The sequence below is a fragment of the Myotis daubentonii genome, chromosome 3, assembly GCF_963259705.1.
Source record: "Myotis daubentonii chromosome 3, mMyoDau2.1, whole genome shotgun sequence".
Taxonomy (NCBI): domain Eukaryota; kingdom Metazoa; phylum Chordata; class Mammalia; order Chiroptera; family Vespertilionidae; genus Myotis; species Myotis daubentonii.
The window spans coordinates 219,628,102-219,646,799 of NC_081842.1; the positions used below are offsets into that span (position 1 = coordinate 219,628,102).

At 60.1% G+C, this 18,698-nt stretch overlaps 2 protein-coding genes across 8 annotated transcripts; both read left to right on the top strand.

The window, feature by feature from the left end:
- Positions 1-565: 565 nt before the first annotated feature.
- Positions 566-10,120, top strand: CCNL2 (cyclin L2). Of its 5 annotated transcripts, none has more exons than XM_059691571.1 (11): positions 1,089-1,764; positions 2,059-2,133; positions 2,348-2,457; positions 3,427-3,547; positions 5,227-5,291; positions 7,669-7,768; positions 7,924-8,028; positions 8,121-8,262; positions 8,730-8,841; positions 8,917-9,009; positions 9,117-10,120. In XM_059691571.1, exons 1-11 carry the CDS (start codon positions 1,453-1,455, stop codon positions 9,469-9,471), a joined length of 1,590 nt encoding a protein of 529 aa, XP_059547554.1. In that variant the 5' UTR covers positions 1,089-1,452; the 3' UTR covers positions 9,472-10,120. The 5 variants fall into 5 exon arrangements, with proteins under 5 accessions (XP_059547558.1, XP_059547554.1, XP_059547555.1 ...); XM_059691572.1 differs by lacking the exon at positions 1,089-1,764 and adding an exon at positions 1,775-1,793; XM_059691573.1 differs by lacking the exons at positions 1,089-1,764; positions 2,059-2,133; positions 2,348-2,457; positions 3,427-3,547; positions 5,227-5,291 and adding exons at positions 5,312-6,268; positions 7,034-7,332.
- A 1,301-nt stretch (positions 10,121-11,421) lies between these two features.
- On the top strand, positions 11,422-13,124 carry AURKAIP1 (aurora kinase A interacting protein 1). 3 transcript variants are annotated; one of them, XM_059691586.1, is made up of 4 exons: positions 11,422-11,613; positions 12,018-12,103; positions 12,409-12,854; positions 12,946-13,124. In XM_059691586.1, exons 2-4 carry the CDS (start codon positions 12,052-12,054, stop codon positions 13,045-13,047), a joined length of 600 nt encoding a protein of 199 aa, XP_059547569.1. In that variant the 5' UTR covers positions 11,422-11,613; positions 12,018-12,051; the 3' UTR covers positions 13,048-13,124. The 3 variants fall into 3 exon arrangements, with proteins under 3 accessions (XP_059547569.1, XP_059547571.1, XP_059547570.1); XM_059691588.1 differs by lacking the exon at positions 11,422-11,613 and adding an exon at positions 11,632-11,830; XM_059691587.1 differs by lacking the exon at positions 11,422-11,613 and adding an exon at positions 11,632-11,826.
- The last annotated feature ends 5,574 nt before the right edge of the window (positions 13,125-18,698 follow it).

An 18,698-nucleotide genomic window follows, 5' to 3' on the forward strand; every position in this document is an offset into this window, starting at 1 on the left:
TTGCACCAGGCCTCTAGTATAAATATAATTTAAAATATATATATTTTATTGATTTCTTACAAAGGGAGAGGGACAGAGAGTTAGAAACATCGATGAGAGAGAAACCTCAATCAGCTGGCTCCTGCACACCCCCTACTGGGGATGTGCCCGCAACCCAGGTACATGCCCTTGGCCAGAATCAAACCCGGTACCCTTCAGTCCGCAGAGCTTCCACTGCTGGTAGGATGAAGTCCAGGCCTTTACCACAGCCCCTGCCTACGATGCCTTTCCTTGGGGTGCCATGGGCTTTGGAGAAACATGGAGTTCAGTGTTTCCAGCTACACCCTCTTCCCCGTGAAGTCAATTCTGTTCTGTTGTCTTTGGCTCCATTCTGAGGGCAAGAACTCTGGTGACCTATTATTTGCACCCCAAACCCTGGGCTCACCGAGAACTGGAGAGTAGTGACAACGCCAGCCGCCACGTGTTAACTCAGGCAAACAGAACACAAGAGCCCTCTAAGAACAAAACCCAGAAAGCTTCACAACACAAAGGCCGGAAGTCGGGTCGGGAGAACCTTCCCTTTAGCTCCGAGCCGAGGAGGAAAACGGAGCTTCGCTGGCCCTCTGGGCGCCGCACCTGCCCGCTCACCCGACCTGGAGCTACGGGGACAAGGGTTTTCTCTGGGTCCCGGATGAGCCCCAAATATACCGGACGTGAGGAGGGGAGTGGGAGATTGCAACCCGAAATGCGTCGTCAAGGCCGGCCAAGTGGAGGTTTCCGTCCGGAGGAAAATGGGCGCAGTACAGTCGAGAGCGGAAGAGGAAGTTAAGGGCAGGGGCCCGTCACCACCGTGGGGCTGGGTCCTCCCGGCGATAGGGGTGCGAGAGCCCCTCCCGCGCGCGGTCTAGGTCAACCTTTCTGACCTAAATGTTGACACCCTCAAACACCCCCCGGGCTCGGGATCGCAGCCCACAGCGGAAGAGCAGCCGCGGACCCCGGCGCGTGCCCTGGTGGTGTCGTCCCGCCGAGCCACACCGACCGCGGCCAGGGCCCTCATCCAATACCTTCCGGTGCCCGCAAACCCCTTCGGGAACAACCGGGCCCCCAAGAAGCCTTCGGGCTGCAGCGCGGGCTCCCGACCTCCCGAGTTGGTGAGGAAGAGGCAGTTCCGCCGGGAAGGCCCAGGGCGGAACCTGCAGCGAGTGCTTCCGGGTTAAGGCCCAGACCGCAGCCTCTTCCGGGCACCGCGGGGCCCCCTGGGTAAGGAGCAGGCCCCCACCCTCCGCCCGCGCCGGGTTCCGGCTTCGGGCACGACGCTGACGGCCAGGTCTCCTAGCCAATAGTGGCAAAGGGTCGCCGGGCCGCCCGAAGGCCCAGCCAATGACACGCGGCAGGGCTGGGCGGTCGCGGACGTAAACGTCGCGAGGAGCCGCCCTGCCGGGCAGAGGCCCGAAGAAGAGTCGGCGGCACAAAATGGCGGCGGCGGCGGCGGCGACAGCGGCTGCGACGGCCGTGGCCGGGGCCCAGGGTCCAGCGGCCCCTGCAGCAGCGGCGGCCGGGACCCCGGGCTCGGCGGGCCCAGGCCCCGGGTCGCAGGGCGTGCTGATCGGGGACCGGCTGTACTCCGGGGTGCTCATCACCTTGGAGAATTGTCTCCTGCCCGACGACAAGCTCCGCTTCACGCCATCCATGTCGAGTGGGCTCGACACCGGCACGGAGACGGACCTCCGCGTCGTGGGCTGCGAGCTCATCCAGGCGGCCGGCATCCTGCTCCGCCTGCCGCAGGTGAGGCGCCGCCGCGAGCCTGGCCCGAGGTAACCGCCGCGCCGGCGCGGGGAGGCGGCCGGGCCTTTGTTGGCGGAGGGGCCGGGCCCGTGCCCACCCCCGACCCTGGTCCTGTCGCCGCTGCGGGCCGGGCCCAGCGCCACCGCCACCGGCTCGGGGCAGGCGCTGAGGGAGGCGAGGCAGCCGACGCGCGGGCCCGTGGACGTGTTGAACGTGTGTTTTTCTGCTCCGCCCGGGCCCTGCGGATCTGGGATCGTGCGCGTTTCAGGCGACGGCACCCGTTGTGTCTTCCAGGTGGCCATGGCGACGGGGCAGGTGCTGTTCCAGCGCTTCTTCTACACCAAGTCCTTTGTGAAGCATTCCATGGAGGTAGGCGTTCGCCCGGCCCCCCTGAACCGTGTGGGGGGACCAGGCTGGGTCCCGCCGGGTGGCTCCTGGGAACCGGGCAGCGCCGCCCTGGGGGGTCGGGAAGCCCCTCGCCCCGACCGCGGGGCCTCTTCCTGGGGCGCCCGCTCGGGGCTCTCCCCGCCCTGGAGCCGCTGGAGGCCGGGCTCTGGAGCAAACACCTGCTGTTGCCGTTCAGCACGTGTCGATGGCCTGCGTGCACCTGGCCTCCAAGATCGAGGAGGCCCCGCGGCGGATCCGGGATGTCATGAACGTCTTCCACCGCCTCCGGCAGCTGCGGGAGAAGAAGTGAGTCGCACCTGCCCTGCCCGCCGCCGCCTCGCGGTTGTAAGGGACACGTTCCTGAAGCAGAACCCAGGGCGGGGGTGTTTGCTGTTGGTCCCCACCCGAGGGTGGCTCCCCTTGGTCTTTAAAGAGGGGAAGAGAGCGAGCGAGCGAGAGACACATTGATGGTTGCCTCCCGCATGCCCTGGGCCAGGGATGCACCTGAGGTCCCGCCCTTGACGGGGATCGAACCCGGGACCCTTGGTCTGCAGGCCGATGCTCTATCCACTCAGCCAAGCTGGCTAGGGCCAGGGTGTGCGGTTTTTAGACGCGTGGCCAGAAGGCGTCCCGTGCCCTGGGGTCCCCACAGCTGCCGGATGTGTTTAGGGAGCAGGTGCGGAGGGCACTGGGCCTCCAGGTTGCTGGGTGGGGTTCCCGGTTTCCTGAAGCTGATGGAAGTCCTTAGGGAACCAGCCCGGCTTCTAAAGGTTGTGCTTCAGCCTGTGGCTCAGTGGGTGAGCCTGGGCCTGTGGATCAGGAGGTCACGGCTCCATCCCCATCGGGCACTTGCCTGGGCTGTGGGCTCCACCCCAGTAGGGAGCGTGCAGGCGGCAGCCAGTCCTCGTCACCGATGTGTCTGCCGCTCTGTCTCCCTTCCTCTCTCTGCAATCGATAAAATGTATTTAAACAGCAACAGTAATCAAGGTGGTGCTTCCTTTGGCTGTTCATCCTCATCACAGCCCCTGTCCCTGCAGCCGGAGAGCATGGGCCCTGGTGCGGGAGGCCTGAGCCGCTGGCCGCGCTGTGGGGACGGGAGGCTGCTGAGGGGGTTAGCGCTGGAGCTGTAGGATGACCAGGTCGAAGGTCGTGAACTTGCCGCGTCTGTTCTGGGTGTTGATAGTAGATTCTCACTGCGGGGGGGGGGGGGGGGGGGGCAAAGGATTTGAAAGCCTCGCTTTGTTTGACACACTCCCCGCTGTGCGGTGCCTGTAGGAAACCGGCGCCGCTCCTGCTGGATCAAGAGTATGTTAACCTGAAGAACCAGATCATAAAGGCAGAGAGACGGGTCCTCAAGGAGCTGGGCTTCTGCGTCCACGTGAAGCACCCGCACAAGGTGGGTCTGGGCCCCGGGGCCGCGGGGTCACTGCTCCTTTCCCCCCGAGACCGGAACTCGGGGACGAGTGGATGTGTCCCTGCTGGGCTCTCCGTTCTGTCCGTCATCTGAAAGTGCTCCTTACCGTCAGCCTCTCGTGTTACCTGCTCACCTCAGTAGGTGTTTCTCAGAGCTTTGGGAGTGGCCTTTTGTGTTTGGTCTTCCAGGAATAGTGATGAAGTTGTAAAAATGGCACCTGTCCGTTCACCTTTTTCTTTTTCAACAATTGCTTTTTAGTCCTCACTTGATACGTTTTTGCAAAAAAAAAAAAAAAAAAAAAAAAGATTTTGCCCTGACCAGTTTGGCTAAGGGGACAGAGCATCGGCCTGCGGACCGAGACGTCCCGGGTTCGATTCCGGTCAGGGGCGTGTACCTTGGTTGCAGGCACATCCCCAGTGGGGACTGCAGGAGGCAGCTGATCGATGTTTCTCTCTCATCGATGATTCTGGCTCTCTAGCCCTCTCCCTTCCTCTCTGTGAAAAATCGATAAAATATATATTTAACAAAAAAAAGATTTTAGTGAGAGAGAGAGAGAGAGAAATATTGACTGCTTGCCTCCCGTATGTGCCCCAGCTGGCGATCAGGAACCTGCAGCCTTTTGGTATGGAGGACAACCTCCCACCACTGAGCCGCCTGGCCAGGTCTCAACAGCTAATTTTCTGAAGTTGCTTTAGTCATGGCTTCGTCTCCTCTTATAGCAGCCGTTTTGCGGGGAGTGTTAGCTGAGGAGCGTGGCTACTGTAGGATATTCTGGTTCCTTCTTTGTTTTGTTGTTTATTTTGACATTGATTTTAGAGGGAGAGGGGGAGAGAGTGGACCTGTTGCTCCACTTACTTACGCATTCCTTGGTTGCTGTTTGTGGGTGCCCTGAAACCCCTGCCTTTGGGTATTGGGACAATGCTCTAACCAACTGAGCTACCCAGCCAGGGCCCAAAGCTTGTTTTATTTATTTATTTTTAAAAGTTAACCTATTTTAAAAATATGTTTTTATTGCTTTCAGAGATTAAGGGAGAGAGGAGAGATAGAAATATCAATGATGAGAATCATTGATCAGCTGCCTCCTGCACGCCCCCTACTGGGGATTGAGCCTGCAACCCGGGCCTGTGCCCTTGACATGAATTGAACCCGGGACCTTCATTCTGCAGGCCGCCGCTCTATCCACTGAGCCACAGCAGCCAGGGCCCAAAGCTTGTTTAAAAAATACTGCTGTTTGCATCTTTTCACCCCTTTTTATTGGTGGGCTTTCCCATACTCTTTTTTACTTGACTTTCTGGCATTCATTCAAAATCTCAGTCAATTGCCACAGATGTACGAGCTTTTCTCCATTTGCTGGAAGTATTTTCTCACCGTGTTTTGTGTAAGTTGGTGATGGGGCACAGAGCTGTTGAGGGCAGGCTGGTGTCACGTGTGAAAAGCAAGGCCTGCCCTGTGGGTGCAGGTTGGGCTTTATGCTTTCTTGCTGCCTGGTGCAGAGGCAGGGAGATGTCAGCAAAAAGCCCTCCAGCTGAGCTGTCCACGGGGCGTGACCAGGAGCCACCCTGGGATCTAGCATGAGACTTCCTTGCTGCATGGGCGCCCTCAAGATCTGAGATCTGGATTCCAAGGTTCTTGGTTATAACTGCCTGACCCGTATCTTCCAGATAATCGTTATGTACCTTCAGGTGTTGGAGTGTGAGCGTAACCAACACCTGGTCCAGACCTCATGGTGAGTTGATTTTCCTTGTTTTATGAGACCAGGGGGCCGGCAGGCATATGTGGATTTAAGGCACTTGGGCAGTGGGTAGTCGGTCCCATGACGTGGCTGTGGGCTGGAGTTGTCTGAGTGCCCAGTGTTCCTGCCATGTAAATTCCAACCAGCCTCCCAAATATCAGGCACTGGTGTAACGGTAAGGTGGCCCACACCTGCCCCTGACCCCCGAGCGCAGTCGGCAGGCTTCCTGTGGGGGCTGGAGATCGCGATCTTTGCCAGGGGTGCGGGCGGAGTCTTAGTCCTGATCTCCTGTGCAGTTGCTCCCAGCTGTCTCCACTAAAGAGTCCTGTGGGAGAAGGGGTGTGAAGTTGGTATACAATCGGGGGACTGGTTTTAATGCATATGTTAGAAATGAAGCCTGAAGTCACAGGGTAGTGCTGGGAGTTCTGTGCGTTTTTCCCACGGAGTTAAGTCTATAAGGGTCATATTTTGCTGCCTGAATTGTCTGGTGCTGTGCTGTGTCCAAGAGAACCTGTTTTGACTTTTCTTTTCTGTACTCTTTCAATCAAAGGGGAGCCTCTGAGGGTAAGTGACTAAGACCTCTCCGCTGCTGCCCAAGCGCTTCGGTGCAGGGACAGCGGCCGTCCTCAGCCACTCCCGGGCAGGCTCCGCCGAAGGCTGGCCTAGATGGTGGTATGCTCACGATAGTCTAGCGCTGGCCGACGCTGCTGTGGTTCTGATGGTTGCGCTTCTTGTTAACCCTCTGTCGTGCTTTGGTAATTGTATTGATTAGACTTGATAACTGTCTTGACTTGAATTTTGTCCCTTTAAAATTGCTGTACCTACCTGTGCCCTAAAGATGCAATACCTGTCTTTGAGAAAAATCTATGGAAAGCGGTAAGAATTGGCTGATGGGAACTGGGACTTGAGTATGGGATTATGGCATCATTTCTGCAGGTTCTAGGGCTGCCCTTTTCAGCAGCTGCGTAAAGGTAATGCATCTTTAGATGACCCCACGGGCACTTTATATTGTAACATTTCAAATGTAGCAATCAGCTTAAGTATATGTTTGAGGGATTTGTTTTGTTTTTAGGACTTAAAAGTTAATAGGTTAATATTATCATCACTATTTGAGTATTGAAAATGTTTTATTAAGACCAGAACACTTCCCGATGGTTATGTGTATAAAATGTTTGAACTGTTCATTTGCAATGCTCTGTTCCCGGGTCTCGGTGCCCTCACCCTTGTTCTCGGTCACCTCCTGGTGCTGCCCGTCGGCACGTGCAGAGCTTGAGAAACCTTGGAGTGGATTTGTCTGTCGCCTTCTCCAGGGCTTGGGAGCAACGATACCCGGGTGGGGGTGGGGGTGGGGGTGGGGCCGGGGGCTGGGGGGAAGATCAGGCAAATCACAGCAGGATTTGGCTCGCCTGTGGGTGCAGCTTGACTCAGGCTTGTCCTATTGGGGTATGTTGGGAGGAGTGACTGTATGACTGTTCAACTGTTTTCTCATGGAATTAATCCTTGTGTGTGCAATATTATAAAGTTTCATATGAGGTCAGATTTTGCTCTGTTAAATCTTAGAAAATACATATGTAAGAAAATGTTAAATGTAGCCAATTTTAAAATGTTACCTTTTAAAAATGCAAGTTATTTTTGTATTTCTCTGTTTTCTATGATAAAGTTTTTAAATGTACTGATTATGGTGAAACTGTAGTATTTTGATGCTCTTGTCTGATTTTATGAATATTCACTTTAAGACTCCTTGTTGAAATGGGACAGTTTGGAAATGGTTCTTGGATAAGCCTGAGAAGAGGACTGCCCTCGGGCACTGAGCCCTCCTGGCATGCTGTTCCCATGCTCCCAGGGCCACGCTCCCTTTCCGAGCGGACTCCCTCGTGGAAGGAGGAGGGCCAGGCTGTGGACACCTCTTGAAGGAAGAGGAACGCAAGAGGACGGCTGGTCTCGGAGAAGCCTGGTGGCTCCGTGCTCGGCAGTCCATTGAGTTTGCATGTTTCTCTGCACTACGGATTCTGGGCGCTTAGATTGCTTTAACCAAGTACTTTCTCACCCCTGTTTTCTCTCTGAGGCATTGTGCTTTGCATGAGAGCAGGCCAAAGTTGAGAGGGAAAAGTAAAGTTAAAGTTGGTTCTCTTTCATAGCAACACCGATTGACATTCAGCCAGCTTAAAAAATTTTTTGCCAACAATTTCCCCATCTAACTGTCCTGTGTTCAGAGAAAGCAGTTAGAACGTTTTTTCCCTGAACTCAAGCCACAGGACTGTGTCTCGGGTCCTAGCAGCAGGCTCCTTAGAGGAGCAGTGACCTCCCTAGATAAGGCCGGTGGGTGTCCTGGGTTGCCGGGTGTTGCAGTTCTTCCTACACTTGGTTTCAGGAATTACATGAACGACAGCCTTCGCACAGACGTGTTTGTGAGGTTCCAGCCCGAGAGCATCGCCTGTGCCTGCATTTACCTGGCAGCCCGGACTCTGGAGGTCAGTGCTGCGCCCCCGGCCCTTTCTCCGGCCTCCAGAACACTGAGCTGTCGGGTCAGGTTGTGCTCGTGGTGACCAGCAGGGTGGCTGGACTGCGCTGAGCACCTTGTTGGCGTGAGGACAGGCATAACCTAACCGGTAGCATTTGTTTTCAGATTCCTCTGCCCAATCGTCCCCATTGGTTTCTTTTGTTTGGAGCAACTGAAGAAGAGATTCAAGAAATCTGCTTAAAGACCCTGCAGCTTTACGCTCGGAAAAAGGTGGTTCTGTGTGTGTTTTTTTCGTGTAACATACATGTTTGTGTGTGACTAGGAGCACCTGTTTCTGAACGGATGGATCTTGGCTCTTCCAGGTTGACCTGACACACCTGGAAAGTGAGGTGGAAAAGAGGAAGCACGCCATGGACGAGGCAAAGGCGCAAGCCAGGGGCCTGCTGCCCGGCAGCACCCCTGCCCTGGACAGCACCTCAGGGTTCTCGCCTGCCCCGAAGCCCGGTGAGTCTGCTTCCTACAGGGCGACCCTCCTTCCTGCAGACGTGTCTGAGCCCCTCAGGCACCGGTCTGCCACGGGCACTTGGTGACCGTGGAGATGAGACAGGACTCCTCAAGGGATTGGCTCTCCTCGGTTTACTGTCATCGCAAGGGCTGCGGACGGCTGTCCAACACGTTTTTGTTTACCCAGCCGACCCAGGTGTAGAGATCGGGAGCCCTGCACTATGTCGTCAGGCCCCAGCGTTAGCACGTCAGCTTTCCCAGTCCCCGTGGGGAGCTGCGCCCGACAGGCAGCCCTTCTGCCTCTCCAGTGCACGTTCAGGTCCTGGGTCCCGGGCTGGGAGCAGGAAGTTACCGTTCGCGTGTGTCTCCATGCGTTCCATCGAGGTGGCGTCACATTGCTCTGCTAACCTGTTTTGTAACAATGGTTTTCTGAACGTCAGGTCTTAACTTCTTGTACTTGGTTCTAGCGGAATCTCCCACAGAAGGGAAAGGGAACAAGGCGTCCCCACTCTCCGTGAAGACCACCAAGAGGAAACCAGAGGGTGTGAGGAAAGCCAAGGCGGACAGCCCGGTGAACGGGTGAGCACCTGGGTGCCCCAGTGGCCGTGGGGGTTGGCGGAGCGCAGGTCTATAACTGCTGCTCCCTATTCCCAGGTTGCCGAAGGGGCGCGGCAGTCAGAGTCGGAGCGGGAGCCGTGAGCAGAGCTACTCGAGGTCCCCATCGCGATCCGCTTCTCCTAAGAGGAGGTGTGTGTCTGAGGGGCCTGCATCTGGCGGGTGGGTGTTCTTCCCAGGGTGCGGAGGTGAGGTGTTCGGGGTACTTGGTCATTGCTTGGTGCTGCTGTTCTTCACAGGAAAAGCGATAGCGGCTCGACTACTGGGGGGTCCAAGTCCCAAAGCCGTTCGCGGAGCCGGAGTGACTCGCCCCCGAGACAAGCGCACCGAGGCGCTCCCTACAAAGGCTCCAAGGTGAGGAGCTATCGCAAGTCCAAGGACTGCAAGTACCCCGCCCAGAAGCCACACAAGTCTCGGAGCCGGAGCTCTTCCCGCTCGCGAAGCCGCTCACGGGAGCGGGCAGATAATTCTGGAAAGTACAAGAAGAAAAGTCATTACTACAGAGATCAGCGACGGGAGCGTTCAAGGTCTTACGAGCGAACAGGCCACCGCTACGAGCGGGACCACCCCGGACACAGCAGGCATCGGAGGTGAGGCCTGGGGCCCGAGAGCTGCCCTTCCACCCTCGGCGTGGCTGACTGTGGCTCAACTCTCCTTGTAAATGGTGGCTGATTCTGGACCTGGTGATGAATTTGGAGATGGAACCGAGAGGATGGCACTGTGCCCTTCAGGTTGGCCTGGGTGAGGTGCCCACCGGTCCTGGTGCAGGGCCCGTCTCGGCCGCAGCCCTGCGGCACAGGCTGCAGAGGAGATGGCGCACATGCCGGCGGTGTGGATCGGTGCTAATGACAGGCTGTCTTCGCTCCCATACCGACACTCAATTACGTGAAACCAACAAAATGACTTTTAGGACCTTTGCCTATATTAGGTTGTACTTATGTACATATTTTACAGTATTTCACAATGAGAAAATGGCCTTAATAGCCCCTATTCTCTACCCACGTTGTAAATAAACATGTGTTTAATACAAGTTAAAGCTATATATGAGAACTCAGAACTTGAATTCTGTCAGCCTAAAACTTGTGTAGAGAATTGATTTTTAAAATGTGAAGGTATTTAGATCTGTGTTGAAAGTCGTATATTTTTATCTGCGATGCTGAGTGCAGGCCACCAGCTCCTAAATAGAGGTTTCCTATATATGCATTTTCTGTGGCTGAATAAACACAATTCTCTCTACTCAGGATATTTGGACGTTAGAGGATTCGTAGTCTGTCCTGCTTGTTGCTGCGCCCAGCCCGCAGCGCCCGATCTCGTGGTGTCTGTGCTGCCGCCTCTGATCTCATTGAAGCTCTTTTCTATCAGGCTCCTGTGGCTGCTCCGTCAGAGGCTGGGGACCCCTGTGGGCAAGGGAAGGTGGAGGAGTCCAAAACAGCCAGCCGCGTGGTCTGACCATTTGGAGCATCACCCCTGGCCGTGTCCCCCGGTGGGTGGCAGGCAGGTGGACAGGCAGTGGCCCAGGGGAGCAGGATGGACCTTGCTGTTTCCCAGTCGGTGGGCGAGGCTCGAGGGCTGTTGGGCCTGTCATGTGCCCAGTTTGGGCTCTCCCCAGACCAGCGCCCCTATCAGGTGGGAGGGCACTGGTGCCATGGGGCCAAGGAGATGCGGAAGCGACAGGGTCAGCGCCTCGGTTCCAGGTGGAGCTCTTTAGGACCAGATCCTAGAAGTCCGGACGCTGCAGCGAGGTGGCTACACCTTCAGACCTTCCTGCTCGGGCAGCCCCTCGGGACGGGAGGGCACGGCGCCATCCCGTGGCCTCAGTGGAGAGCCGGGCCTGGGGCCTGGTTTCGGCCGCCCCCCCTCGGGTGGATGCAGCACTCATTGCTTAATGAGGTTGGGGCCTGAGATGGCTGGACTCGCTGGTGGAGCCACCAACGGGCACCGCACCCTTCTCCCGGGCACCCCTGCCGGTCCTTCCAGCCCGGGCCTGAGCGAGAAGGGGTCGCGGGGCGCTGGGAGCCCCCACCGTGAGAAGCAACCGGCTCAGCCAAACCCAGTCCTCTTGGGTTTTGGACAAAAACTGAAGTTTCTGATTTCTCTTTCCACAGGCACAGTTTGGGAGTTCGCTTTTAAAAAGGAAAGGAACTCCACCTCTGCAAGGCGCGGGCCTCCGCGCTGGCGGGGAGAGGAGGCAGCCACGCCAAGGGGCTGGGGCGGGGCGCCCCCGGGGCCCGAGCTGCGGGATCCGTCGCCGGCGCCGCGGTCTGACCCCTTCACGCCCCGTCCAGGGGGAGGAGGAGGGGAAGGGGGAAGCTGGGCCTGCGGGGACTGCGTACCCAGCCTCCAGCCCCAGCGGGTGCAGTACCGCAGTCGCTTTGGTCGCCCCGCGCACTCCGCTTCCGTCGCCGGGATGACAGGCCTGTCGCAGTTCCGGAACCTCCCTTCCGCCTGCCTCGGCGAATGAGTCCCGCTGGGCGCGAGTTCGGCCGCGCAGGCGCAGAGGGCATCCCCTTGGATTCTGGGAGATGTAGTTTTCTTCTCAATGGATCCGCAGGGCTGGGGGCGTGGCATGGCGGCTCCTCTGGCCGGAAACCGTGGCTTTCTGGGCCCGCTGGGGCCTGAGCCGACGCGGAGTCGGGCTCTGTAAGCGCGCCAGGGGGCGCTAGACGTAGGAACCGCCGGGCGGCGGCACCCGGGCTGAAGACCGGACCGGAAGTGCCTGCGCACCGCGGCGGAATGGTCAGTGTTGGTCCCCTGTATCCGGCGTGGAGAGGGCGGGCGGGCAGGCGGGCAGGCGGCCGCGGCGCGGTGCACCAGGGGCTGCCGAGAGAGCCGCCGGCGTGGGCCACCCTCCCGGGGCCAGGGCCCACCCGCGGCCGTGGTGCGCCGCTCCCCGCCTTCGGCTCCGTCCCGCGTGGTCGGCGCCTGCGGTGAAGCTGAGACCCAGGGAGGGTCGGTGACTGGCCCCGAGCCGCGTGGTGGGAGGCGGGTCGCTTGCGGGAAGGAGCGGGGTCCTCCCGGGGGTTGTGGGCGAGGAGGTGGCGGGGTGCCGGGGCGAGCAGGACCGCAGCCCCAGTCCCGCCAGCCCCGGGCTGCGCGCGCCGCCGGCGCCCCCTTGACCTCAGCGCGCACCTGTGTTCCAGCTCCGCTGAGCACCTGGGCCGCCACCCGCAGACCATGTTCCTGGTGCGTCTGACGTCTCAGCTGCTGCGGGTCGCGCCCCGGGCAGGTAAGCGCTCCCGAGGGGCCAGACGGGCAGGACGCAGCCGGGTTAGGAGCATGTGCCTCCCCATCCGGAGGCCAGGGCCTGGCCACGCCAACTGCCCTGCAAACACCCCAGCATCACAAAGGGGAAGTCTGCCCGCCTCTCCCTCCCCCCGCCTCTCCCCCGGAGCATCAGCGGGGGCTCCGACCAGGACTAAGGCCATCCCAGGCTGTGATGGCGCTTCTGCTCCCAAGTCCTGGCAGGTCCGGCCGGCTGAGCGCAGGCTAGTGCAGACCGATGGGTGGTGACTGGCGTCGTGTTTCCTGCAGGCCTCCGCGGGCCCTGGCGCGTCTCAGGGGCGCCGGGCAGCCATGCCTGCAGGCCCCGCTACAGCACGCAACCAGCAGGCCCGAGTAGGGTTGCCGTCCTCCCGGGCAAGGGGGTCCAACTGGAGCTCGAGGAGATGCTGGTCCCCAGGAAGATGTCCATCAGTCCCCTGGAGAGCTGGCTGACCGCCCACTACCTCCTGCCCAGACTGGAGGCTGGGGTCCCAGGGACTGTGGCGCCGGCCCAGGCCTACGAGTGTCCGCCTGGCCAGGTCGGGGGAGGAGCTGAGCAGGGGCGTGGGGAGGTGCAGGATGCACCCCAGATTCAGTGCAAAAACGTGCTGAAGATCCGCCGGCGGAAGATGAACCATCACAAGTACCGCAAGCTGGTCAAGAGGACCCGGTTTCTGCGGCGGAAGGTCCGGGAAGGACGCCTGAAACGGAAGCAGGTACGCGTGGGTCCCGGGGGCCTGGAGCGGGGGCAGCGTGGCCGAGTGCGTGGCCACACACCGGCCGCGGTCCCTTGCTCTGCCCTCGCAGGTGAGGTTCGAGAAAGACCTGAAGCGCATCTGGCTGAAGGCGGGCCTGAAGGAAGCCCCTCCCGGCTGGCAGACCCCCAAGATCTACCTCAGGGGCAAGTGAGCAGGCGCCCGGGCCCGGCGCTGCTGCTGTCCTCTTGTAATAAACGTTGACGAGCTCCGCTGCTCCTGCTGCCTGGACCCCCTCCTCCTGGTGTGAGCTGCCTTGGGGTTGAGGCTGGTGCGGGGCTCTGAGGCCCCAAGGCCCCTGGGGGCAGGTGGGCGGCCCCTGTCCTGGTGCCAGGCCCCTGTCCTGGTGCCAGGCCTGTGGGAATGACAGCCTCGCTCCTTAGGAACAAAGGCCGGGGGAATCGCTGTGACCAGAGGCCCAGCTCTGCCCGCAAGGCACTGTGTCCCCCTGGGCGGGCAGCCTCTCGTTGGTCACACAGATGGCAGGCGTGCCCAGGCCGAGGTGTAAGAGGGGAGCTCGGGGAGGGCCTCCCTGGGGAGACAGGGAGGGAGTCAGGAGAGGCCCCGGTGCCCCCAGAGAGGATGGGCCATGCTCCGCAGGCTCCGAAGACCTGGGTCTCGACGGGCCCCCTGAGCCACCCTGCTCAGCTGGGGTTGGGGCCTCCGCCACTTCCTGGGCCTGAGTGGGGTGTCAGGTTCGGGGTTGCGGGTGGTGAGGAGGTGTCGGGGGGCTGGAGGAGCCCTCGTGTGAGCCAGCGGCCCCGGGACTCGGGTTCCTTCTGGGTGGGGAGGGAGTGCGTTATCCCCAAAAGTGGGGGCCTGGAGGGCCTGGGCTTCTGCATGGGCTTGGGGGCTGGGCTGTTTTGGGGAGGCTGGTTCCCACCCTCAGACGGGGGACCAAGTCCAAGGAGAGGAGACCAGCACCTTCCTGTGCTGCCCCACCCCCGCCAGGCAGGCACTGGCCCTGAAATGTGTGCGGGGCCTGGGTTTGAGCTTCCTGGGAGGAGGCAGGTCTTGGGGGGCTTGAGTGCGGTTTCCCAGCAGCTCTCCTGGGACGGACCAGACCAGGCTGTGCGGTAACCCCGTTGCTTCAGGGAGCCGGGCGGGCCCCCGCCCCATGTGAGCTGGGCGGGCATGCAGGCTGCTGGCCGCGGGACCCATCAGGGGACGTGGGCCTTCAGGGCCTGCGCTCACCAGTGTGCGGTGGCCATGACCTGGGGGGGACCTAGGGCCTCAGAGGGCACAGGCCTGCTTCTGCTGGTGGCCGCCAGGGGGCAGCAGTCAGCACCCTGCTGCTAGGGTCACCGACATCCTCTGGGTCTCGGCTACCCCCACGGTGGGTGGTGGTGGGTGGTGGTGTGAGGCCCCTGGGCCAGGGCCTGGGTGGTGACGCCGCCCCGGGGAGGAATGGACCCTGCCTTCCTGGTGCCAAGTGTGCCTCAGCCACGGCAGCTGCCCGGCTGGCGGGAGGAGGACCGTGCTCGGTGGTCAGAGCAGCGGAGACAAAGCCTCTCTCTGGAGCTGGGCCAGGCGGGGAGCCCTGGGGGTGCGGCTGGCCAGCTGTGCACCTGGGGGCTGGTGGGGCACCACAGGGCCCCCTGGGCCAGCCTCCTCCATCCTGGGCGGGGCCAGCAGAGCAGGCTTCCCGTGGCCTCCAGGGCATCTGGGCACATCTCGGTTGTGACAGTGGAGGTACAGTGGGTGGAGGCCAGGCTATGCTGAATGCCCTGCTGTGCACAGGGCAGCACCCCTCCCTCCCTCCCCCCGGCTGAAAATTAGCCCCAAGCTTCAGTGGCAGCGCAGTCCAGACCCTGGTCCAGTGTCACCAATCTGTCAGCACAGCTCCAGGGCCTGCCCAGCCCCTCCCCCCGCAGGCCTGGCCTGGCAGCCCCTCTTGCTGCCCGTCCTGGGTGGCGTGTGCGCCGCTCATGCTGCCTGTGGCTTGGATGCCTGTGGGGCCCCAGCCACAAACACAGGAGGCAGAAACTGGGGTTTTATTTTTATCTCGACAGCCCTTCCCAGGCCGAAGGAGGCTGCCCCTCCCTCTTCCCTGTGCAGCCTCCACCCTGCCCCCCAGCTGTGGGGAGTGCAGCCCCTTCTCCCTGTTGTCTCCCCGTTCTGACCCCAGGCACCCTCTGAGCGGGGGGTGCAGAGGGGTGGTAGTGGGGGCCTGCAGGCTGCCTGCCTGGTCCTGGCTGTGGCCCACCCCTTGCCTCGGTCTCCCCTGGCAGGTGCCTGGGGCTAAGGTTCCAGCGGGGGAGGTCCCCGAGGCACAGCTGCTGGGGTGGTGGGATGCACTTGTGGGGACCCTGCCTCGGGGGCTCCTCCATGCCCTGGGCATTCCCACCCACGTGGAGGGCCAAGGTAGGAGCCGGGCAGGCTCAGGCCCCATGGGAGAACCCTGGGCCGGGTGAGGGGGCAGGGAGCTCTTCCCAGCTCAGCTGCTCAGGGGCAGACACAGCAGGCATCGCTGCGGGGCCCCCCCCTGGGCTGAGAATGAGGCTGGGAAGAGAAACTGCTCCTGGCCATCCTGCTCCGCTCTGGGCTCCCCAGGGAAGGACCCAGGGTGGGGAGCGGAGGGAGCGTCCTGCAGGACTGAGCCGAGAGGTCCAGACCTGGGTGCGGGCCAGAGGGTGACCCCAGCCGCCTGCTGGGCGCCCAGAGGCCAGCCCATGCTCCCCGACAGTTGGATTCGATCCCCCAGTTGTGTGGCTGGGAAGCTTCCTGAGCTTGTGAGTGTGGCTCCAGCCTGTCTCCCTGGAAACCACGTGATGAGTGTGATTAGAGCCTGTCCAGTGGACGGAGCTGCTGTGGGCGTGAGCTGAGGGCGTGAGAGTTCAGAGAGGAAAGGAAGTTGAACTTTTTAAAAATGTTTTTATTGATCTTAGAGAGGAAGGGAGAGGGAGAGCCATAGAAGCATCAATGAGCGATTGGCTGCCTCCTGAACGCCCCCTGCTGGGATCGAGCCTGCAACCAGTGACCTCTTGTGCCTGGGCCGCTCACCCACTGACTCACACAGGCCGGGCAGCACTGACCTTCTGATGCCTGAGGAGTGTCCACCCTTTAAGAGCTGTTTTCTTGCCGAAACCGGTTTGGCTCAGTGGATAGAGCGTCGGCCTGCGGACTGAAAGGTCCCAGGTTCGATTCCGGTCAAGGGCATGTACCTGGGTTGCGGGCACATCCCCAGTAGGAGATGTGCAGGAGGCAGCTGATCGATGTTTCTAACTCTCTATCTCTCTCCCTTCCTCTCTGTAAAAAATCAATAAGATATATTTAAAAAAAAAAAAGAGAGTTATTTTCTTGCAGAATCTACAGAAGGAAGGAAGGAAAGAGAGCTGGGGTGACCGCTGGCTGAGGAGAGATGTAAATCCATGCAGAGTGCCAATATTGCGAGACCACCTCACGCAGCGAGACTGCAGTGTTTACGTCGGGCCGGGAAGTGTGGATGTTCATATTTATATTAGAAAAGCTCAGATGATACATTTTTTAAGGAATATTTTTTTATTGATTTCAGAGCGGGGGGAGAGCTAGACACATCAATGATGAGAATCATTGATCGGTTGCCTCCTGCACGCCCCCTACTGGGGCTCAAGCCCACAACCCGGGCATGTGCCCTGTCCAGGAATCAAACCTGGGACCCTTCAGTCTGCAGGCCGACGCTCTATCCACTGAGCCACACCAGCCAGGGCTCAGATAATACTTTTAATCAACGTGAGACCTTGGACAGTTCAGTCTGGTTTCATACTTTGGATTTACTACCATGATGTAACCTGTGTGGGGGGCTCTGTGGTTAGGACATCGGCCTGAGGCACCAAGGTTGCAGTTCAGTCCCTGGGCAGGGCGCACTCAAAACCCAGCCAGTGAATTATAAACAAGTGGAAAACAAACCCAGGTTTTTCTCAAATCAGTCCGAGAAATGAAAACTACGATGTATCTCTCCCAGCCGTTATGACGCTATAAAAGACAAGGTGACCTGCCCTGGCCGGTGTGCTCAGTGGATAGAGCGTCGGCCTGCAGACTGAAGGGTCCTGGGTTCGATTCCCAGTCAGGGCACATGCCCGGGTTTCAGGCTCGATCCCCAGTAGGGGGCGTGCAGGAGGCAGCCTATCCATGATATTCTCTCATCATTGATGTTTCTCTCCCTTCCTCTCTGAAATCAATAAAAACATTTTTAAAAAAGAAGTGGCCCTGGCCGATTTGGCTCGGTGGATAGAGCGTCAGCCTGCGGACTGAAGGGTCCCGGGTTTCAGGCTCCATCCCCAGTGTGGGACGTGCAGGAGGCAGCGGATCCATGGTTCTTTCTCATCATTGATGTTTCTGTCTCCTCCCTTCCTCTCTGAAATCAATAAAAAATTTTAAAATAATTAGTACATTTTACAAAGGACATAAGCCTGAGACGGTGCTCTGAGCTGTTTGCATTTCACGGCTCCTCTTCTCTCGCCTCCCGTGGTGTCACCTGTGAAGAGGGCACAGCCCCCCTCGCTGCCCTGAGCCCCTGGGCCTGCGGCCTCGCTGCTGCTCCATCAGCTGGGTCTGCCCCTCCCAGTGGGAGGTGGTCCGATGCGGCCAGGCTCAGGCCTTCGGGCTGGCGGCTCCCCGGCTGGGAGGAACCATGAGGAGGTGGTGTGGGGGGGGAGGGCCCACGGGCAGAGGACCCAGCTGGCTGGGCAAAGCTGCCTGGGTCCAGCAGCCCTTCCCTCGTGGAGCGGGCACGCTGTGCGGTCAGCCCTGCACGAGTTCCTGACCTGCAGGGTCAAAGGTGGCCGGCCCCGCGCCCTGCTGTGCTGAGCCGCTGGGCCCTGGCGTCCCCCGCACAGAGGACGGCCCTCTAGTCACGCGGTCACTTCTGTCGGCCTGGACGCCCGTGGTCACTGCTTCGCTGGCTCCCGGCCCTGAGCTGCCCGGTGGCTCCTGTGCCCCTTTGACAGCTGTCACTCATTATGTCAGCACTGGCTTCCCTGTTGACTCGCCGGTTCTGCAGGCCCCTCCCCCGCGGCCTAACTAAGCCATTTCCCTAAATAAACCAAGACCTGGGTGCTCCCGCCTCTGCACCTCCTCAGGTGTCGGCGAGGATTACCTGTGTGCACGGGCCCAGGTGCACACGTGGTGACCGTTTCTACGAGGCGCCAAACGTGAGCTCACATGATGGCCGAGGCGGGGCCTGTGCGAGCCGACCCTCTCCTGTCGGGGCCACACTTGCATGAAGCAGATCCGTCACCGAGGCCACGCTGGCCGGCACATCGAAAGGCAAACCTCCCAGGTCAGGCGTCGGGAGCCATGGCTTAGCCACCGGGACAGCCCGACCGGTGGGTCACGCGGTTCGTAGGCGCCAAGGTGTCCGTTCCATCCCCGGTGAGGGCACCTTCAAGCATCAACCAGCGATGCAGCTCTCAGTGTCTCCCTCCCACCCTCCCTCTCTCTCTAAAATCAATACATTCTTCTTTATAAAAAGGAAAGCCAGGATGTACATCCCGCGTGTGCACGGGGCGTTGGTCTGGAGGCGGCTGCCCTCCCGGCCCCAGGAATGTGGGCGGACATCTCCCCACAGGCAGAGGCACCCAGGTGCAGTCTGGTACCAGCAGGTGTAGAAGCCGACGGGTGGGGAGGGACAGCAAAGGACCACGTCTGGCCTGATGGGCAGATTGGAGCACAGAGGCCAAGCCTGCGCCCCAGGCCCCGGCGCCTGCAGGCCTGACCGTAGTAGGCTCAGCCCTGCTCCCCCGCCCTCCACCTCACCCTCGTGTGGACAGCCCCACCGCCCTCCACCTCACCCTCGTGTGGACAGCCCCACCGCCCTCCACCTCA